General features: G+C 41.6%; 1 protein-coding gene across 2 annotated transcripts; it reads left to right on the forward strand.

Annotated features, from left to right (window-relative positions):
- The first annotated feature begins 1,286 nt into the window (after positions 1-1,286).
- Positions 1,287-20,509, forward strand: ODF2 (outer dense fiber of sperm tails 2). 2 transcript variants are annotated; one of them, XM_082008814.1, is made up of 20 exons: positions 1,287-1,546; positions 3,152-3,236; positions 5,380-5,505; positions 6,125-6,295; positions 7,776-7,942; positions 8,993-9,122; positions 9,409-9,540; positions 10,420-10,494; positions 11,463-11,534; positions 12,116-12,232; positions 13,123-13,308; positions 14,132-14,241; positions 14,929-15,064; positions 15,759-15,869; positions 16,507-16,611; positions 17,182-17,340; positions 18,221-18,321; positions 18,862-19,024; positions 19,366-19,491; positions 20,278-20,509. In XM_082008814.1, the coding sequence occupies exons 1-20, from the start codon at positions 1,347-1,349 to the stop codon at positions 20,449-20,451; spliced, it is 2,646 nt and encodes an 881-aa protein (XP_081864940.1). In that variant the 5' UTR covers positions 1,287-1,346; the 3' UTR covers positions 20,452-20,509. The 2 variants fall into 2 exon arrangements, with proteins under 2 accessions (XP_081864940.1, XP_081864939.1); XM_082008813.1 differs by lacking the exons at positions 1,287-1,546; positions 3,152-3,236 and adding an exon at positions 3,966-4,088.
- The last annotated feature ends 514 nt before the right edge of the window (positions 20,510-21,023 follow it).

Genomic DNA, 21,023 nt, shown 5'->3' on the forward strand with positions numbered 1-21,023 from the left:
TGTATTCCCCGGGGGATCTCTAGATGTTTCTGCCATGCAAGAGTAACAAAGGATTTGCTGTTGTAGCAGTCAGATTAGGAGGCATTGCTGAAGGTAATGTTTTGAAACACAAAGTAGTCTGACCTGTGCTCGGTAGAAACGCACGATGTTTGTTGTAGTGAGAGGTGATGCCAGTTTGAATGGCAGTGACCCTCTGTGCAGCCTGAGGCTTAGATTTCCTTAATTGTCAACTTGAAAAAGTTCTGTTCCACCAGAAGAAAGGGCAGGTTTCAGGGAAGCTGCTTTGTTGAGATATTTCAGGTGCAGCTGAAGTTGGTCTGTAATACAGCTGCTTGCATGAATGGGTTCTGTTGGGGGGTGCCTTTATTGGGTATAACAACAAAGGTGGTGATAGAGGGGTTGTGTTTTCCGAATGTAAAACTAGTTACAAATTCAGTTATGATTGGATATAGAGCGTGTCCAGAGAAACACAATGAAGCTGGTGAAGGATCTGGAGAACAAGTCTTACGAGGAGTTGCTGAGGGAACTGAGGTGGTTCAGTCTGGAGAAGAGGAGGCTGAGGGGGACCTTATCACTCTCTACAACTACCTGAAAGGGGGTTGTGGTGAGTGTTGGTCTTTTCTCCCAAGTAATGTAGCGATGGGATGAAAGGAAATGGCCTCAAGTTGCACCAGAGGATGTTTAGACTGGAGATTATGAAAAATTTCTTTACTGAGAGAGTGGTGAAACATTGGAACAGGCTGCCCAGGGAGGTAGTGGAGTCACCATTGCTGGAGGCATTCAAAAAACATGTAGATGTGGCGCTTCAGGACATGGTTTAGTGGGCATCATGGTGTTGGGTTGATGGTTGGACTTGATGGTCTTAGAGGTCTTTTCCAACTTTAATAAACCTATGATTCTATGAGGGGAGAAAGAAAGAAAATATTTATAGTAAAGCCAGCTGGATTGCTGGTCTGTGACTTGCTGTATGTGTTTTTTAAACCTGGTCTGTGCTGAACCTTGTGTTCCACCGTATCAAAAGAGTAATGTTGTTCTTAAAAAAATTATATTGAACACGCATAGACAGGAGCTTGAAGAAACCCTTATTACCACTTAAAATATCCATCTCTTTAAACCCCAGATGGAAGAAAAATGCTTCACAGCCCGCCAGACTTCTCCTGGGCCGTGCTGCGCTGCCTGCCTCACCGCTGCCCCGGGCGCAGCTGCGCTCCGTTCCCCGGCCCCGGGCAGGGGCAGCTCCCCGCCGGGCCGCTTCGCGTCACCATGGCGACGAGACCCGTTGCTGGGTGGGGCCTTGTGACGCGAAGGACGGCGGGCCGGGTCACGAGGAGGGTTTGAATCGCCCAATGGGGGAGCCGCGGGTGGTGGTGCGGCGGCGCCCCCGGAAGTGCGGCGGCGCCTTCTGCCCCCGGTGTAGCCTCCCGCCGTCCCTCTCGGCCCGGCTGCGGGGTCTCCATGGCAGCGGCAGCGCCTCCCGCCGCCTCCCCGCCGCCGCGGAAGACCTCCTGAGGCGGCAGTGGCTGCGGACCCCGCGCGGCCCTTCACGGTGAGGGGGCCGGGGCCGCCGGGCCCGGTGTGGGGGCGCGGCCAGGGAGGGTGGGGGTCCCCTCCGCGGTGATGTCCGAGTCCCCGGGAATAATTCCTTCGGCGCTTTCCCCGCCGCGTCAGTAACGAGAAGTACCTCCTGCCCTGGGGCAGTCCTTCCCGCTGCGAGCGAAAGCGGGAACTATCAGGTGGCTTTAAATATATAACGGAAAACGAGCGCGGTGGTATCGGGGCAGGCGTTGGGCCGGGCTGCGGGGGGGTGGTGCTACCCCTGGGGGGTTTCCAGCCCCGTTTGGTTAAAGCCCGGGTCTGACCTCGGAGCCGATCCCACTTTGAGCGGGAGACTGGCCCCAGGCTGGGTCCCTGCCAGCGTGAGGTACCCACAGATTCTTTGAAAAGTCTCCAGAGATAGCAGAAGTTACTTAAACTTCTGAAATAAACCTTGTTGTTAGGGCGAGCTGCGTGACAGCAGTTGTTTTAGTCGTGATTCAGAAGCTCTACCTAAGGTCTTAGTCGGGGCTGTAGCCGAGTTTAACCCCTCCTCGGGAAGGAGAGGGTTAAAACCCCCAGCGCTGTTTGCAGTTGTAAGTACGGCTGTGTCTTCCCCTCTGTAATCTTCATAAATCTGACATATTTTGTCTTAAACACATAACTGCTTAAAAACAGATGCAGTACCACTGGTTTCGTTTAGAGTAGGTTATTACATGAACCTTTCCAAGTGGACAAATTAATCAATGAGCTGTAGAGAGTGATCTAAATTCTAGTCTAGCAGCAGTATTGTACAAAAAATCCTGCTCTACTGCATTACAAGTAACACTTGCCTCGTAACACTTGTTCTTACATAGCAAATTGTGAAGGACTGACTGAGCCTGGTCCGCCACCACTGTAGTAGCTGTACTTCATCACTCCCCCATAGACATTAGTCCTTTGGGGATTCCTCCTCCCTTGCTCTCATTTCTTCAAGTCCCCCACATACCACCAGGCAAGAAGCTGCTCATGCTGTAGCTGACTCCTGATTCTATGTGTGCTACCGGTTAGCTGACCGGTACACGTGTCTACTGGGCAGGCAGTGACCCCACTGCAACACAAGTCTCTGTGGTGCTGGGTTTCCTGCAGGATGAGTGCTAATTTGGATGCATCTCTTCAGCCTGAAAAATTGTATAAACTTTGTAAAAAAGAACGTCAACATTTCTGTCGAGTTTTACAGAATCTGTTGATGATGGCAGAATTTAGGGAGGGTGTGGGGTTTGGGAAGGGGTGTAGAGGTACTCTGGACCTGTTCAAACCTTGTTTTCTTATGCAACTGGTTAAAAATTGCAGTTAGAATTTTAAGGTTTGTAACTGTTTGAGTAAGGCCATTGTGTAATTGTACAAAACATTGCCATTGTTTAAACCAACTTTCATAATCGATATGTAAGTAAGTATAATCTCGGTCCTTCCCTCTTCCAATGCTTGTCAGGGGAAGCCAGGACACACCAACTTGTGTTGTTTGGGTTCATACATTTGATGTGTTTGAGCCTGTGTGTTGCCTTAAATCAAAAGGAAGAGGATGTTCAGAAATTGTCAGCTTTTCCTATTAGTGGTCATTTTATTTTTTCTGTATCAGGTGTCCCTCATCCATCAACGATGAAGTGACTTCAGTCTCTGTGCAGAACACACTGTCAAGAAGAGCTAAAAACTTTAAAATAACTGTAAGTAATTTTACCTAGACTGACAAAAAGCTTTCTGCCAGAATCAGATTAGTGCTGCTGGTGGATTTTTGTAAGATTTGCAATTGTGTTATACCCTTACCTCAACCGAATCATCAAGCTCAAAGGCAATGACTTTAACCTTGTGTCTCTAGGCTTTTCCGTGTTGTGTTAGATATTGGTTAAGGTTGTTCCTTTTTCTGAAGATTAAAGAAATGTCATGATCCAAAAGCTTTTAAGCATTTGTTTAACTTCAAAAAGACACTTAAAGTTAAGCACATATGAAGGTGTACAGGTTCAGGGTTCTAGGATGGAAGAATCTGATGGTTTCCTGTTTTTTCTCAACTAAACTGTTAATTAATGCTCCTCTTCGCCCCCCTTCAAATTTTTCTTCATAATCAGACTGTATTGGTTACTGGAGCCCTTGATTTGCTCACTTGCTCTAAGACTTTGAATTCCAGTGACTCTTACAGACACCTGCTATCAATCCAACTATATTTGGTCTTTAATAACCATGTTAAAAGCAGAAAATACCAGAAGCGGAGAAATTATTTATATTAATCCTAGCTTTACAGCAAAGTAGTGTGCAATTCAAAATGGCAGATGCTACTGAAAGAAAGCACAAACTATAACCAAGGCTGGCCATTGTTGCTCTCTGGCACAGAGGGAAATGTTGTTATTTCCAGTTTCCTTATTCACAGGTTTCCTTTCATTGTATTGCCCTTTCCCGTTTGTGGGAGAAGAGCCATGAAGAACCGTTCCTCATCTCCCCCTTTGCATGTCCATGTGGATGAAAACACCCCTGTCCATGTCCATATTAAAAAGGGTCAGAAAACCACACCTGCAAAATCCCAGGTAGGAGTGTGTAGCTGGGTGTTTGTAATGGCTACAGAGAAGAAGGTGAGTGGTCCTAGAAGCACCACAAAATCTTCAAGATCTGTTTTACTCTTGTGTTAGAACTTGACTTGAATTCATATTCAATGGTGAATTTTCAGCAACACATTTTCCGTGTTTAAGATGATCCAAGTACGATATAGAATATATAGTTACTTTTCATGTTCAAGTGTTTGATTGTGAGGAGTGTTGCTTCCAATGTGGTGTGGTATGGTCTGGGGGATTTTTTTTTTTTCCCCTTTTATTTCCTGCATTTGTGTCCTGATAATGGTTTTTCTTTGGCTTCATCCCTATTTTTGCAGGAAAGGTTTGGGGAAAGGTAATGTCTAGGTGTTTCAAATACAGTCTTGACTGTATTAAAATCAATGTGCTTAGGAAAAAAGTGTCTCATATCCTCTTTTGTAGTTGGATGTTTATGTAAAGTTGTTCTTAAAAGGTGATGGAAGTTGCTAGCTCATTCTTTCTTATGTGCAGACATCCTGTTCCGAGTCCTTCATCAATTTTGTGTTTGTTGCTAATGGCAAATATCATAATGGGGTATGGCCTGACAGTGAAATCAATGACTCTTATTAATTAATTGCCTGTAGGGAATATTTAGAATATCTGATTTTTCTCTAAACTTAGAATTGTGCAAAAACACTTTAACTTGCCTTCAGTTAGAGCACCTTGAGTTCAATACAAATAAATATGGATCTATTAGTTGACTGCAAAGCTGGGAAAACACTTCAGGGGTTTTTCATAACTGATCACACCAGACTGTTATTTTTTTTCTCTTGTGGTGCTGTTGTCAAATGATATAGCTGCTCTTTTGTGAAATTAATCTGGAACAGAGAAGGGATCTCCCAGGTGTTGCCGTCTTCACGTGAATGGGTTGTATTGCAGTATTTGTTTTGTGTACCTCCATACAGAGGAGACTTCCTTCTCCTCCACCCCAATCTCCCACCCCAGTCTGCTGGGTAAGGCTTTCATCACATCGCAAGTGCAGGTATCCTAGTGATATACCAGAGTCGCTACATGATAAATAATAAGAATTTAGTACATCTAGCCATATTGTCAACTGAATGTGCAATAACCTTTCCTTCTGGCTGGTGTTAGCCTCCTCAGGTGGCTGCTGTCTTGTCTGATCTGATGTATCATGTGAAACATTATGTGGTATTTTTGTATGAATGATCTTTCATTTGGTTTTGCAGCTCTAAAAATTGTAAATGGTTCTTTAAAAGTCTGTGATTTATTTTATTGTCTCTTTCTTTAGCAAAAGCACAAGCAGAAAATGAAAGGGGATACCATGAATGTGTGCCGAGCTGTCCGGGTAAAAACCAAAGCCCCCTGGATGCCTCCAGGCAAAACTTCTGTCCGGGAGTCCACCTGCAAACGGGAGGTATGGCTGATTTTGCTCTTTAAAACAAACTTTCATGTTTATCTGAGGTTGAAGAGAGCAGTTGTATAGTGAGGGAGCTGGGCTGATCTGAAAGAAGGCTACTGTCACCTACCATCCATTTGAAGTGTCTTCTATAAATCTTTTTCACTTTTTAATACAGAAAAATTGGAAATTAATTAGCAGCCTATGGCCATATCATGCCTTTCTGCTTCTAGAAGCCAGACAAATTTGTTTGTTGTGGTTTTACTAGTCCCCTTCAAGATCTCATCTGGAGGCACAGTGAAGGGCTGCTGTTCTTAGTCTTTTCTGAAGCATGGAGCATTTGTATAGTATTGTGTAATATTTTCTTTCTCATGGGTTGATAGTTTTGTCTTTTGTATTCCTGGCTCTTCCAAATGAGAATTTGAATTTACATTATTTTTTCTTCTTTTTCTGTTCTAGTCTTTCTGCATTCTTGACCTTTCTCTGATGGAAATGAAAAGAGCTGTTTACAAATGTTTTCCTTACTACCCTTATTGCAGTGATGTGACCTGGTCTCTGGTTTTGGCAGAGTTAGGTTTAGAATACTGTTTATAACTTTATACTTAAAAAATGATTCTCTATATTGTTCTTCTACTAGGGACCAAGTCACCGCCTAGAAATTACACCTCCAGATTCAGAAAAAATGCTGTCAGTATTGCACCTGAGTGACCTCTCTACAGATGAGGAGGATGCTGTTTACTGCAAAATGAACCAATATGAAAAGAAGATAGATAGCCTGATGAATGTGGTGGGAACACTGAAGAATGAGGTGAGGAGATAGTGTAAAGACCTGCTGACTCAGGCTTTGTAGCTGATTGTTTGGTAAGATGAGGCTGGAGTCAAGTCTTGGTACAATGGAAGACTACCCAGGCTGTTGGTTTGATTTTTTTTTTTATTTTTTTTTATTTTAAGCAAGCTGTCTGAGTTATTTAGAAGAGCTGAACTATCCTAGTGAGAAATTCACTAAGCCCTACTAGGAAACATTTTAAATCATTATCCATTTAATAAGGTATTGCTGTGCCTCAGTTGCCAAATAATCTGGCTTCTGCTTAAGCCCAAAATCTGAAAACTGGTCATTCCAGAAAGTGCAAAATGTGTTATGATGATGTTTTATTGTCAAAGAATCCACTTACTCAACAAGATTTTTTTTTTTCTTCTGATTCTCTTTCAAAATGTGCAGCCCAGTGATGTTGTGTTTTCCAGATAAATAGCCTCTTGCATACTTGACACCACCCAGATTTCATAAGATGCTCTATGGTGGGGGAAGACTGCATTTTAAACTTTGAGTTAACACTGAGGGCAGCAAATATTGTATTCTTACTACTTTACTCTAAGCTACGTAAAGTTTCAAATCAGTGAACAAGAATAGGGTTTGAGTCAAGTAGATTCTTAAATTAAAGGTTTTCCATTTTATTTATGCTAAAAAATGTAATGGAATTACTTGCATGATTGTAAAACAATCTATTTTGATACTTCTAATAAGTTAATTTAATCTAAATGTTTGGTGGTGTCACTTAAATAAATCCATGGTGTAAGATCACATTACTTTTATTAGCTTTGTTTTTGTACAAGCCAGTGAATCTTCAGTGACTTTTTTGCTGCAAAAAGAAACAAGTCTTGTACAGTAATTTAGCCCCTCTCTATGTTCTGTCATCTTTCACACCTTCAACTGTTTGTAGTACTCTTAGTTGCCAAATGGGGTGCCGGTGTCATTCATGAGGAGCAGTAGTCAACTTCTGAGCCTCATTCAGCTCTTGAATAGTCTGTACACAACTCCAGTCATGCTACCAGCAGTGACACTGAGCTGCCACACTACGTCCCGGGTAATCCAAAATGGGTAGATGGAAACAAAATGCCAGGGGCTATTTAGGTTGATTTCACCCAGTTCCCTGGATCTCACAAAGCAATAGTGGAGCAATGGAAGTCATCTCCAGCATGTGAACTGCTAGCAGAGCTCCTTTCTTGCCATGTTTGAGGTCTGTCTCATGTCTGATGACAATTTCTGGTATGTGACTTAGAGCCAGGACGCTTGTGTCTCCCTGTGTTGATGGGATGGGAAGTATTTCCAGGCAATAAATGAATTATGCCCTTTGTGCACAGGAACAGCCTGGAAGTATCTAGGCAAAAAAAAAAAAAAAAAGTCCTTTGGTGCAGTTGAGTGGCTAGTTCACTGGTTTGTGGCACGGATTCTGTGTATCGCTTTAAAAGCACCTGGTTTGTTTTAAGTTCTGTTTAAATATCTTCATCAGGCCAAATTGCAGAAAAAGGAGGAACAGCAGCAAATGACAAAGCGTCTCCTTGAGGAGCAGAAAGAAGAACTGAATGAGGTCACACAAGAGCTGGTAGAAACAGAACATGAGAATACACTGCTCAGGCGCAATATTGAGCGCATAAAGGAAGAGAAAGATCTGACTGTGTAAGAAAGCTCCAGTTCTCCATTGTTACTGCAAGTAGTGGTATTTACAGTGTGCTTACCTCCTTTATTGCTAACATTATTTGAAGTTGTAGTTTGTACCCTGGGTTGCAGTGCTGCTGAAGAACTGATGTTCTTGGATTTTTTTGTCACCTTTTAGAAGGGGAACTTCAGATGGCAATAGCTGCAGAGAAGGGCTCTAGCATGATTACTGGAATGGAAAAAACTACTCTCAGGAACCTGAGAGCAGTTGGCTTGTGTGGCCTACTGGAGGGTCACCTAGCTCTGCAATTAATATTTTGAAGGCTAAGAGGTGCTTTTTGAATTGTGATGATATTGGTAGAACAACAAATGAATAAACATGGAGCTGAAAATTAGAGGAGAATTTTTGGCGTCTGTGAAAAATCATGAGACAGGAGTGACAGCCCCCGAGAGGACTGAATCATGGGTTTTTTCTTACTGACCCTGAAGATCTCCAAGTCTGACATTTTTGCATCTGCTTTGTATCTAAAGAATTAGGGAACTTTGTGTCTCCAGGGGAACACTAGTGTTTTAAAAGAGTTAGTTTTATTTTTTCCTTAAGAAAAATAACTTGGAAGTTAATACTGTGTATTTTTCGGAAGACATTGTGAATACTTCTGAGATTACAAGCCCTGGCTAAAAACTTTGAGCTGTATATCTTGGTGTGCTTTCCTGTTTCATGTTCAACCATTTGGAGTTTTACTTCTGTTGTGACTGAAGTGCCCAGGAAAAGCACAGCTTTGTGTTGTGGGTTTAATAGCGTGTGCAGGCTTTGGTATAAGCCCGATTTGTCCCCTCTAAATTCCTGTTTGATAGCTGTGGTCTTAGCAAGCTCCTGGTGTCTACTTACTGGCTTCTATCAGAACAACTTCCACACTGAAAAGGGATGAATCTTAAGTAGTGTTTGTTTAGAGCTTTTAGCCTCCGAGTCAAGGGTTTTTATGAGTTTTAACCCAATCAACTGTAATACAATAGTGGCTGGTACAGCTGTCAAAGTTTCTTGTTCCTCTGATGGCTGAATTCTCATTACAGGCTACAGAAAAAGTACTTGCAGCATGAGAAGGAGTGTCTGATGTCCAAGCTGAGTGAGGCAGAAAGGGATGGAGCAGCAGCAGCCAGGCAGATCCATGCCCTGAAAAATACCATCGGGAGACTCAACATTGTAGGTGTTGTCCTTTTTTGTTCTTGCCTTTACTACATTGTCCTGTTATATGGCTGTCTTAAAAATACATGTTACAGTTGCTGATCCAGAAAAATGTAAGGAAAAGTGGAGGGATTTAACATGCTTAAGGTGTTTGCTAGCTTTGAAAGTGAGGTATTTACTTGCAGTGTACAGTCACCTTCTGCATGCATGGTGCTGACTATTGCATTGCTCATGCTTGTATCAGCTTCATACATCAATTCCATGTGAACAATTCTTTTCTTCTCTTTTGTTGTTTTTCCTCTAGGAGAAACACATGAGCAGCTCAGACATTAACACACTGACAAGACAAAAAGAGCTTCTGCTCCAGAAATTGAGCACCTTTGAAGAAACGAACCGGACACTACGAGAACTTCTCAGAGAGCAGCACAACCGGGAGGTGAGCTGTGCTGTGTGCTTGAACCTGGATGATTACAGGAGACTATGTTGTCTTGTGGACTGAAATGGAGTTTGAGAGCTTTTAACTTTTTTTTTTTTAATTCCCAACCCTGCCGTTGACCCTGTGCCATAAAGGATGGATAGTTTAGTTTTTTTTTTTTAATTCCTGCCTATGTCTTGGAGTAAGACTGACGTTTCTGTTGTGAGGTTGTTAGAGCCTCTTTGACTGTATTGAAAGGTATAGGCACTACTGTGTTGCCAATTCTTTCTCATCTGGATAGAGCTGTATCAGCTGAGCGTGCTAGTCTGAAATGTTACTGCTACAGTTGCGTTGGCTGAAGACTGAGGACTAGATGTGGCCTTAGCTAATGAGAACCTAAGGATGTTCAGAACTTTGTTTTTGTAGGCTGTTAAGAGCAGTAACAGAAACATTGTAAACAGTTCTGTACTGCTTGTATGGAACAATTCTACACTGCTTGTAAGAGCAATACAGAAATGAAATTGCTATTCCTCCTGTAGTTTATATTCCATTTGAGCAAAAGTAGGCTGATGGTAACTGTTTTTTCAGCCATCAGCCACCAGTGAGACTGAATAAAAGGACTGAATTCTTCCACATGACTTTCCCTGAGTAGCAGGAGAGTTTGGAAAGATCTTAAATTGCCATCATGCTTTTTATTATAATCTTTGAATGAGAAGCGGACAAGCTTTCTAAGATAGGTGATGGTATGTGAAATATTTAGCAGATTTGATGCTTCTGGGTATCTTCTGAGAATTGCTGCTGCAACTGGGAGGAAATGGTTGATTTGCCCAGTTCCATCTGAAGAATCTGTATAAAATAGACTTTTTAGTTAACCGTTTTTCTTATGTATTTCTTTTGTAGAAGGATGCTCAGAAGATGCTGGAGCGGCAAGGAGCACTGCTGAAAATGCTGGCTGACTTAGATGCAGAGAAATTGGTAAGTGAACTACAGTCTCTTTTTTTCTCTTTTTTTAATGATAAAGCAGGGAGATCTAAAATGACAAGCTCTTCTTTGTCTTGTATTCAGCCATCAAGTCTTACACTAATGCCTTTTAGACCAATAAAAAATATTTTGGCTTTTGTGGTAATCGGAGCCACTACATTGCTTCTCTTGTTAACAACCTACATTTCAAAGTGGATAGATTTTCATAGCCTTTGAAATATGGATCTTAGAATGGGGACAGCACAACTGAGACTTACATATAAAAGCACTCTTAGGATTTACAGTATTCAACTGTAAAGGAGAACTTAAACCTGTTCTTATTATGTTTAAGTGAAAATGATTCTGCTTACCTTTTCTTATGGTACTGAATGTACAAAGCAAGAATTGTGCTACATGTTTCTTTAAAAAGAAATCTCTGGGTGTGGGAGAGAAAAAATAAATCTACTGCCAAAATACCCCTGATGGTTAGGATAGAATTCTTCATTTTGGAAATCATCTTCTTGTTTCTGTATGTTTATCATGTTATCCTTAGAGAGAGAAAAGCACAAAGAGGGTAACCTTTCTGTATGTGCTTCTGTCACTGAATGAGTGGGTGACCTGGTGCCAGTTTTTGTTCATTTCCTTATCTGTAAACAGAGAAGAGTTCTTGCATTGCCAGAAGTTATAAAACTTGCTGTGAGACAGAGGGAATGCACTTTTTTTGTCTGTGGAGTATGTAGTCCTGTCAGGTCCTCCTTCTTGACTGAGTATCCTATGCCCTGTTACACAAATGTATGTGTATCCCCTTTGCTTTCTGCTTGAGGAGAATGCAGGCTGGTTTTCCATCCTGCTGTTGCTGTGGATACCAGGCAGAGTGCCATGATCAGAGGGTCTTGGGAGGGAGGCAGTTACATGTCTTTCCTTCCACCCACCAACCCAAATGTGTTTCTTACTTAACATCTGAGTGGTGTTTGTTTTCCCAGCAACTTCAGATGAGGCTTCAGGAGAAAGAAAAAGAAGTGGACGATCTTACCGCTCAGATACAGGCAGAAAAGGTAGTTTCCTTTTTTTTGTTTTCCACTCCCTGCTCTACCTTCCAGTTCTGTAGAACTACAGATAGTCCAAAATATGGATTTGTACTTGCAGAAGATTACTTTTTAAGGAGTCAGATGACTGGCTTGCTTATAAAACTAGATAGACAGCTACCTATTCCCACACAATTGTGGATTCGATTTTCTGCTAATAAAACATCCATCACAAAGGTGAATAGGTGGTATTCTCTTTGCTTGGGCTTATTACTGAATTGCCTTTGTTTGAGGTCCTGTTGGTTCATGATGTCAAATTCCAGTCTGTTCCTCTCTTTAGGAAGTAAAAAAGGAATGTAGCGGAAGAGATCAGATATGAAGGATATTTGTCCCTAGAACAAGGCGACAGTCATTCACATCTGATGTAAAACAAATGGCTACTCATTTGTTGCCCATTTTATTGGAGTAGAGGACTGTGAGGGTCCATTTGAGGAAAGTGGAGGTGGCTGGAGATAGTATCAGATTTCTTCACTGAATGGTTACATATTAGAAAGTGTTCCTTCTCTTAGCTTGTTGAGGAAAAAGGTGTGTGTGTCTTGCTTCTTATTTAGGACCAGGCAAAGACAGCATGTGAACTCTCCAAATCTATGGAGGCTGTGAGAGGCCGTTTACAAGCGCAGCTGCGAAATAAAGAAGCTGAGAACAATCGTCTGACTATACAGATACGGGTATGTTTTCAGTGGTCCCTGGGGATTGTCTCTTCATTTACTCTCATGAACTGAATTGACAAGGGAAGTAGCACTCACCAACTATTCTTCTACTGTGTCTGGTAGGCTGACGTATTGGCTGGTGATGTTTATGCTGCTAACACACACCATACTTTTAAAATGAAGTAAGAAAAAGAAAACCTTTTCACTTCTGATGCGTGAGGCAAAATCGTAGCCTTAAGATCTATGTACATTTATTAGATTTTTTTTTCTAAGTTAATTACTACATAATTATTTAAAAGATGCCTTTGGTTTAGTCAAGCATTGAGACAGATTGTAAACTATTTAATTTGCTTTCTAGGAAAAATCCTGTGTCATGAGTTCCTGTAATTTGAACACTCATGCACACTTTCTACAGTATTAACGAGGGGGAGAAAGTTCCCCTGGTTTATCTTGATCAAAATCTTATGTTTAACATATCTGTTTTTGATGTTGATGTTGTGATGAACATATGTACGTTAATGGTTTAGAAGAGCTTTAATTCTATTAAGCTATATAGCTGCATAAAGCAACATTACTGTATGTGAGCATTTCAATTAATAAAGAGAATGTTCTCAGATCAAAAGACTGGTAGATCAGTATTTATCTTGGTTAGGATATGAAATCAGTATTCTAGAGAGAGCTTATGAAAGAGGGGAAGGCTCTTGGAAGGAAAGGAAGAGATGTCATGCTGACATATGTCAGCATTAGGACAGGATTGTGTAGGTGAAACGTGATTGCAAGTACCTCCAGGTGGGCGGTTACGAGTTTATGCCCAACTCTCTCCACTGTTTCTAGGAAATCAGTTGCTGCTTTGGATATGCAGGTACAAAGTCATTATTCCATGTGGTGTGTTTTCTTCCCCACTGCAGAACCTGGAGCGCAATGAAGCTCAGCATAAGGCAGAGGTGGAACATATCATGGAACAACTGAAAGAACTAAGGCAGAAGGCAGACCGTGATAAAGAGGCGCTGAAGAAAGCCATCCGTGCACAGAAAGAGCGGGCAGAGCGGAGTGAAGAGTATGCAGAGCAATTGACTGTCCAGCTAGCAGAAAAGGTACCTGATAATACAGAAGGAGAGACCTCATTTCAGGTCATGCATCTAAATCTTTGACTTCTGGTAGCAGCCATGGGGAGAGTCTCTGCTTTCAACTAATGAGATTTATTTCTGTCGTGATGCTTTGGCCCATTTATGCTAAGTTTAGCACAAATCCAGTTTTCTCAGTTGTCACTATATTTGCCGCATGTCCTTAACTTAGGACATGCAATAACTTGGATCATACTAGCAGATCTGATTTTTCACCTGGTTCTTTAGAACCGTCTGAGGGTTGACAAAAGCCAATAAAATAAAGCCTTGTGGTTTTGGGTTGAATGGACTTGGTTGTTAATTGAGAAACTAGTCAGAGCAGAGAATTACAAAGACTTAGAGGTGTACTGGAATTTCCAGTTGAAAAATTACTGAAGGATCTCAATAAAAAGTAGGGAAGTTGGGGCTAAAACAAATCAGAAGGGAACATGGATTTTACACTACTTGATTTTTTTTTTTTCTCTCCCTTGTTTTTAGAATTCTAGGGACCAGAGCCCCTTGTAGAATCTTAGCCATGCTTTGTATTTCTGATAGTTCATCTGCCTTCAAAGAGGATTCTTCTTTCGCTGCTGCTATGTCTGTTGGCTGACAGTAGTGTCGGAGAACACCTCTCTCTGAAAGATCAGGAAGAATAAAAATAAATACTTGTCCTCAATATTTTAAAAGTCTTAGTGAAGTCTCTGCACATACCATGTTTACCCATATCAGCATCTCTGCATATTGTCTGCATATCCCGTGTCCAGTGACACTTGCTCTCTTGCTCTTTTCCTCATCTAGTTCTTTTGTTTGATAGGACAGTTATATTGCTGAGGCACTGTCTACTCTGGAGTCCTGGAGGAGTCGCTACAACAAAGTAGTAAAGGACAAGAGTGACCTCGAACTGGAAATTGTTACACTGAACAGGTTAAAATAAAATTGGTGTGGAGAAAATGGCATGAGTGGGAATGAGTTCTAAGTTGAAGGATAATTTAATTGAATAATTTCATTAAATTGAGTAATTTAATTGCATTGCCTGTAAATATCCAAGCAAAACCAGCACTGCCTAAGGGCTAGAGCAGAGTTTGGAGAGATTGAGAGAGATGTAGCTTCTGCTGCTGACTTGCCACAGCCAAGGCAGGCTTTGTAAGGATTTGCTGACCGTTAAAACTGTGTTCCCTTGCCATTTTGTAATGCTGTGAAAGAATTAAGGCTATCTTTTGAGATCTGTTTGAGATGCTTGAATGGAAGGGATTAGAAGAGATAGGCAATACAGTTTGTGCCAATTTTGTTTTAAAGCTAAATAAATGTGTTGGTATCACTGCAGTTGTTGCTGTGGTAAAAAATGGGTAGGTGCAAGAAGAGGGAGGTACCTCTTTATCCTATGTATCTTGGAGGCAATGCATTTGAGCTCCAAGGGGATGACTCAAGTTAATTTCTAGCAGGCTAAGAAGATTGAGGTGGTAGAAGAGTGCAACAGATAGGTGTGCATCTGTGACTGGAGGAGGAAGACGAAACAATAGATAAAAGCCATGTTTCTGAATGTAATTTTCAAGGATTAGCAGTCTTATTCTTCCTTTTCACTTAAACATTCATTTTCTTTCTATATGGCAGCCGTGTTGCAGACTTGCTGGAACAGCAGACAATCCTGGAGGACAAGATGCGGGAGGACAGAGAAGCTTTGATGGGTAAATTGCATCGACAGACTACAGAGATGACTTCTTTAAAAATGGAGAATGAAAGGCTAAAGGTCAGTGATTCTAGGGGTTTGAAGCTGAAGTATGAGGGGGAAAAAAGGAGAAATTGCAACAAATTGCTTGGCCTTTGAGGGCAGAGTTGAATTGCACCCATTGCAGCCATTTAGTTTCAAATCAGTTTCACCATAACCTGAGTATGATAGGGCAAGGATGCTGGGAAGGGACATAAAGAAAAGTGAATGTTCTGGAAGGACTGGGTTACTTCCACATTTTGACTAGCAGTATCTCCAATCCAAGTACTGTTTCTTCCAGCTGGGATCTTATATCTGGTCCTTATATCTTCATGCTGCTTGTCCAGAGAACAAACAACATTCCTGCATGCAGAGAGAATGCATGTGAGAATGCATTATCCAAAATAAAGAAGCAGGCTGGCATATTTCTCCTGTGTCTCTTATCACTGGTGATCTTGTAGGTGACCTGCATAATTTTCTTCTTGGAAAGCTAGGCATTGAGCCAAATAAGGAGTGGCCCTAATCCAAGAAGCACAGCTCATTCGGGCAAATGGAAAGATTGTACAACCATCCCAAGCCTCTGTGCTCTGCTGGTGTAAATTTAGCAATCCACTGAAGTCTGGAAAGTTATGCCAACTTACACTGATAAAAATCTTTTTCTTAGTCTAGACAATGTTAGACAGCTAGCGTGGTAGTTACTTCCAAGCAGTCAATGGAAAAGGTTTTGTTTTTTCAGGCTAGTGTGGTCCCAACGGAGGAAAAGCTGAACCAAGCGCAGATGGAAGTGCAGCAGCTCAAGAGCTCTGTCAGGAACTATGAAGGGTTGATTGAAACCTACAAGTCACAGGTAGGCATTTTGTCAAAACCGTCAGCCCTTGCACAAACATATTTTCTCCCTTCACTGTTGTGGCTTATTCTGTAATGCCTTAACCCTTTGTTTGCTCTTGGAAGATGTTGCAGTTTCTTATGGTTTTGGTTCTTTTGTCTCTATTAGCCTGAATCTTTCTCAGATGGCAGCATTCAGACTGCCATGGGCTGTATGGCAACGTGTGGAAGACTTACCTTCCTCACTACGTGCTGATAACTTGGTCATTAGGGAGAGCTGACTCCCACAGCAGAGAAAACAAAAGACTGGGTTTAATTATTTCACTTTTCCCTTCTCCTTTTCAAAAGGTAAAGGAAAATAGTGACATGCTTTCTTCTGCCTTTTAGTGTGGCAAGTACTGTTCCTTGGCTGCTTTTGGAGGGTGGATTTTGGCTATTGTGGTAGGAGGAAGATAAGGCAAGAGGGGAGAACATTTGGTGGAAAGCCTAAATGATCCAGGTTACAGAAGCAGAAAGTGAACTTCCAAATACATTTCTGGGGTGGTAGTTAGTGTGGCAAGAAACTTGTTGCTGATCCTTGAGCAGTTTTAGTTTGCATTGCACACTTGTTGAAAACGATATAGGACAGATAAAGCATGTGGGTTTTTTTGTATGTGCAGGTGTTGAAGACCCAAATGGAAGCAGATGATGTGGCAGCAAAACTGGAGAAGTCTGATAAAGAGAACAAGACACTAAAGGATGAAATGAACAAGGAGATTGAACTGGTAACTGTTCCTCTAAAGACTGATATGTTGTAGATGTTTGTGGATCTTAATGTTCTGAATGTAGTGAAAATTGCCTGTGAATAGGAAATAAAAGGCTTATCTCAGTTTGCCTTTTCCATTAGTTTTTCTCAGGACTTGTTCATTCTGCAAAATCTATTGAACATGTAGTAACTTCTTTTTGACTATATGGTGTTCTACAGAGATGTTTAAATTGCTTAGTGTGTCCTTTGATGCAGAAATAGTGGTTTAGAACAGTGGACTGGACTATCTAGGTTACACCATTTTCTGATGTGGAACAGCTGTCCTCCAAAAAGAGCAAGCTTCTAGTAAAATTAGAGCCCAGGATCCAAAATACTCACTCATTCTCACTCCATCCGTAGGGAATGCCAAATCCTAAGAAAAAGCCTTTTGGAGTAGAAGACCTTAGGCTTTGAACTCCAACCCTGGCCAAATATCCACATGGTGTCATCATGGTTGCAGACTAACAAAGCTTCACTGAAGTTGAGAAAGTTTTTACTCTTTACATTATGAACATTGGAAAGTTCCTCATGTTCTCTTCTTTGACTGTAGGCGCGTAAGCAGTTCCAGAGCCAGCTTGCTGAACTGGAGAAGCTGCCTGAGATCCTAAAGATCACAGAGACACAGCTGGCAGAATGTCAGGACCAGCTTCAGAGTTATGAGAAGAACAACATGGACCTGTCTCTCATGATTGCAGATCTTCGTCAGCGGGTAAGGGACTGGCAGAAAGTACCTGCAGCACTGCAATCCGCAAGTCTCAGACCAAGATGAAGTTCTAATCACGGGAAGGTTCAAACTTCGTCTCTGTTCTCGTCTCTTTTTGAAAAGATTAAACGTGCACTGCAAAATAAAGGTGTGTGCCATGTCTTTGTGCAAGAAGTTAGCGGCATAGCTAGTAGCATTCCTTGCTATTTGAAAGGTTTCTAATCCCTTGGTGCAGAACCTTATTGCGACTTGAATAGCAACAGTGACACTTACTAATGCCAACACTCACTTCTGTTGCTTCCATCATCTCGTCAGCTTTCAGTCCTGTGGTTTTCTGCTTATAGAGCTGTCCCAACCTTGTTTTTTTCACCCTGATTTCAGGTTGTGTTCTCCTGTGTTCTGTCCCCAGGAGAACTGTGTAGGTATTGCAGGACAATTATAGACAGGCATGACTTCTACAACCATGCCTCAAGACACAGCAAATGATCTTGCAGTCTGACTGCTTTATTTGGATTGGTTTGGAATTATAAACGTTCCTGGTATTTCAGGCTCTAATGCCTTTGTGGGCTGCTGTCATGTATATGGCTGCTTTTAATGTGTGTGCTTTGCTGTGCTTGCAAGTGGCTGCTCTGCATGCAAGTGTTTATGGACCCATCTTTTCATTTGCAATATGCAAGAATTTTCTTATACCTTTCCAAATGTTAATTGGAAGCACGAGCAAAATGGATGTTTAGTGCTTTCCTTTTCTACCCACTGTTCCTTTTCTAGGGCTCTCCAGAAATCATGAATTGAGCATGTTTCCTTCTGGAGAGCTGCGTATGTTTTAGGTGGTTGGTTGTGTGTGTAGTGACTACTCTGTAAAGTAATAACTTACTGTAATTTTTAGATTGAGCTCCAGGGAGACAAAATGGAGATAACAAGAGAGAGGTATCAGTCTGCCCAGGAGGAGAAAAAGCAGCTCACCTTGAAGGTGGAGGAGCTAGAAAGGTTAGAAATACTAGGCTCTCTTAACCTTCTATTTCCATCCTCTTCCCATTGTTTTTTCAGGGGATTGAAACAGCTTCAGTCTTGTTCCAGTCCCCCATGTGGCTCCAGGATTCTGTGCATTTGGTTATCCCACAAGGATCTCTAAATCAGTAGCTGTCCACTGGAGAGAGAGTTGTATGTTTTTGCAGCAACTGTTATGAATGCTGTTAGAAAAGATGATGGCTTACACAGCAGATAAACCAGCTCCTTGTCCAATCTAGCCTGACAATTTTGAGGTTTTTCATATTACGGTACTTTTACCCATGTTTATAAAATCCTTTTAGTGGCGATGTCTGGGAAAATGTAGGGGTGTGTGTACTCTGTATGTCCTTCAGTCTTTTGAAATTTTGATTCGAGAAGTGGAGAAGTGTTTCTTGGGAATCTCACCTGTCAAGGGGAAATAGAATCTGTTTCCAGACTAGTCAGGACCTGACAAAAAGGAGACTGGAACATACTCCATTTAAAATGAATGGGTTTCCTTCCCTTATTGTCTTAACCTAGAAAACTAGAGACAACGAGTGCTCAGAACATAGAATTCCTTCAGGTCATAGCAAAACGTGAGGAATCGATCCACCAGTGTCAGCTGCGGTTAGAGGAGAAGACCCGTGAATGTAGCTCCTTGGCACGTCAGCTGGAGATGGCCATTGAGGATGCCAAAAGACAAGTAAGTAATTTCTTGCCTTTGTGAATTCTTCCAAAAATATACAGACTGTAAAAGGGGAACAGTGAGAATGCTGGAAATACCTCCTCAACCTATGACCAAAATGTTAAGTGAAACACAAATAATAAAATGTATTGGTACTGTTTGTCAGCACTTAATTGAAAAACTGAACTCTGCAGTCCAGTTTGCAACAGAATAGAGGAAAGCAGAAGACTGAGCTGCTGCTTATGTATGAGAATGTGTCCAATTAAACTTTATAGGGCCCTTGTGGGCAATGGGGCAGGGGGGAAAAAAATTCTTCCATAGACAACCCTTTAACAAAGTTGTTCTGGTGTTATACGTAGGTGGAACAAACTCGAGAACGAGCAACGTCTAGAGAGAGGGCAGCCCAATCCAAGATGTTAGATTTGGAGACCCAGCTGAGTAGGAATAAAACAGAACTGAACCAATTGCGTCGGAGCAAGGATGATGTGAGTGACATGCAAGGGATACTCTTGCTGTGCTGGTGGTGTCCTGGCAGCAACTGGAGTCCATAAACCAATGTCCTAAGGACATGCTGCAAAAATCATGCAGAGCTGTGTCTGAATGTGATGTGCTGTTGTATGTGTGCATGAAATGTGTGATATGACGTGTCTGTTATGTCACTGATTCAGGAGTGTGGACTCTCATTTGCTTATTCCTTATAGCAATGATCTGAATGAACTCGCTTTAAACTTGCTCTAAACTTACGTGTGTGTAAGAAAAGAATCAGACGTTTCTTATGTTCAAATGAGACTTGCACCAGATGTCATGGACAGATTTCAACTTCATTTACTGTGCTTGGTTATCTGAGAGCGAATACAATTTCTCTTCTAGAGGAAAGGATTTTTTCCTAGAAGAGAGAATGGTAATCTTTCATAATGTCTTCTTTACCCTGCTTGTTTACTTGAGTTTTACTTGGAGTTGGGTTGGCACATGGATCAGGTCAAGTTACTCTTCAGAAAAGAGTGTGTTTAATTCCCCGTAAATATAGCTAATCAGTTTTAAAAGCCCAACTGATTAGCTATGTTGTCTCCTGTTTTTATCAGCAAGTTGCTGAATGGAGTTGGAAATGAGCAGAACAAATCATAAATATCGTAGCACCATCTGTTTTAATGTCATCTACTGCTGTGCTAATTCTTGCTGTCCTCAGCACTTTTTTGGGAGCAGCTTACGTTTAATGTGAATAGGATGAATGTTGCTGTCTTTCAGCCTGTAATTTGTGCTTCTTCATGCAGGCAGAGCGCCGGTATGAAAGCCGCCTACAGGATTTAAAGGATCGGTTGGAGCAGTCAGAGAGCACCAACCGCAGCATGCAAAACTATGTCCAGTTCCTCAAATCTTCCTATGCCAACGTTTTTGGAGAAAGTGCCTTGCTGGGTTCCCCCAGCCGCTCTCGTTCTTCTCCATGAGTACAACGCTCTCCCCGCACCTCTGCTTCTAAGCACAAACAGAGCCCTATTTCAAAGCCATATGTTGTTTAGAAAATAGGTTGGCATTTCAGGGTCACTATTAGGAGTTGTTTTTCTCATCTTTTCCTTGCAGCATGAGATGATAGAATGATGGTGGCAGATGTCCTAAGTGTAGGGTGTCAGCAATACCGGTTTGGTGTTAGAGGTTGGTGTTACACCATAAACTGTACCCCAAACCCAAATGGTTTTGCATATGATGGAAAAGGTCCATTTAATCTTGTAAGGTCCTGAACTGTTCTTAAAAACAGTCATGTTTTATTGAGCATGTTAGTGTTTATAAGAGCTCTTTCTCTTTTCATGCTTCTTTTTTACTTCTGTGTTAAGGACATCATGTGGGGTTTTTTTGTTTGTGTTTTTTTTTTTTCTTGGGGTGTTTTTTTTAACTATTTTTACATTGTATTGATACATTGGATGATATGATGGTGGGAGAGTGTTCACCCACCAAAAGTGTGAAGCTGAAAAATAACTTAAGTGCCTGGGCTCTACACTTAAGAGATTATATCCTGAACAAC

This window comes from Phaethon aethereus (assembly GCF_964289735.1).
Source record: "Phaethon aethereus genome assembly, chromosome: 20".
Taxonomy (NCBI): Eukaryota; Metazoa; Chordata; class Aves; order Phaethontiformes; family Phaethontidae; genus Phaethon; species Phaethon aethereus.

What these genes read in the sequence shown, in the direction of transcription:
- ODF2 (XM_082008814.1), top strand. Translation starts at nt 1,347, where the DNA reads ATGGGGGAGCCGCGGGTGGTGGTGCGGCGGCGCCCCCGGAAGTGCGGC. An exon ending in TGGGAACACTGAAGAATGAG is followed by an intron (nt 6,296 to 7,775) that starts GTGAGGAGATAG and finishes TATCTTCATCAG; the next exon opens with GCCAAATTGCAGAAAAAGGA. An exon ending in TGCGTCGGAGCAAGGATGAT is followed by an intron (nt 19,492 to 20,277) that starts GTGAGTGACATG and finishes TTCTTCATGCAG; the next exon opens with GCAGAGCGCCGGTATGAAAG.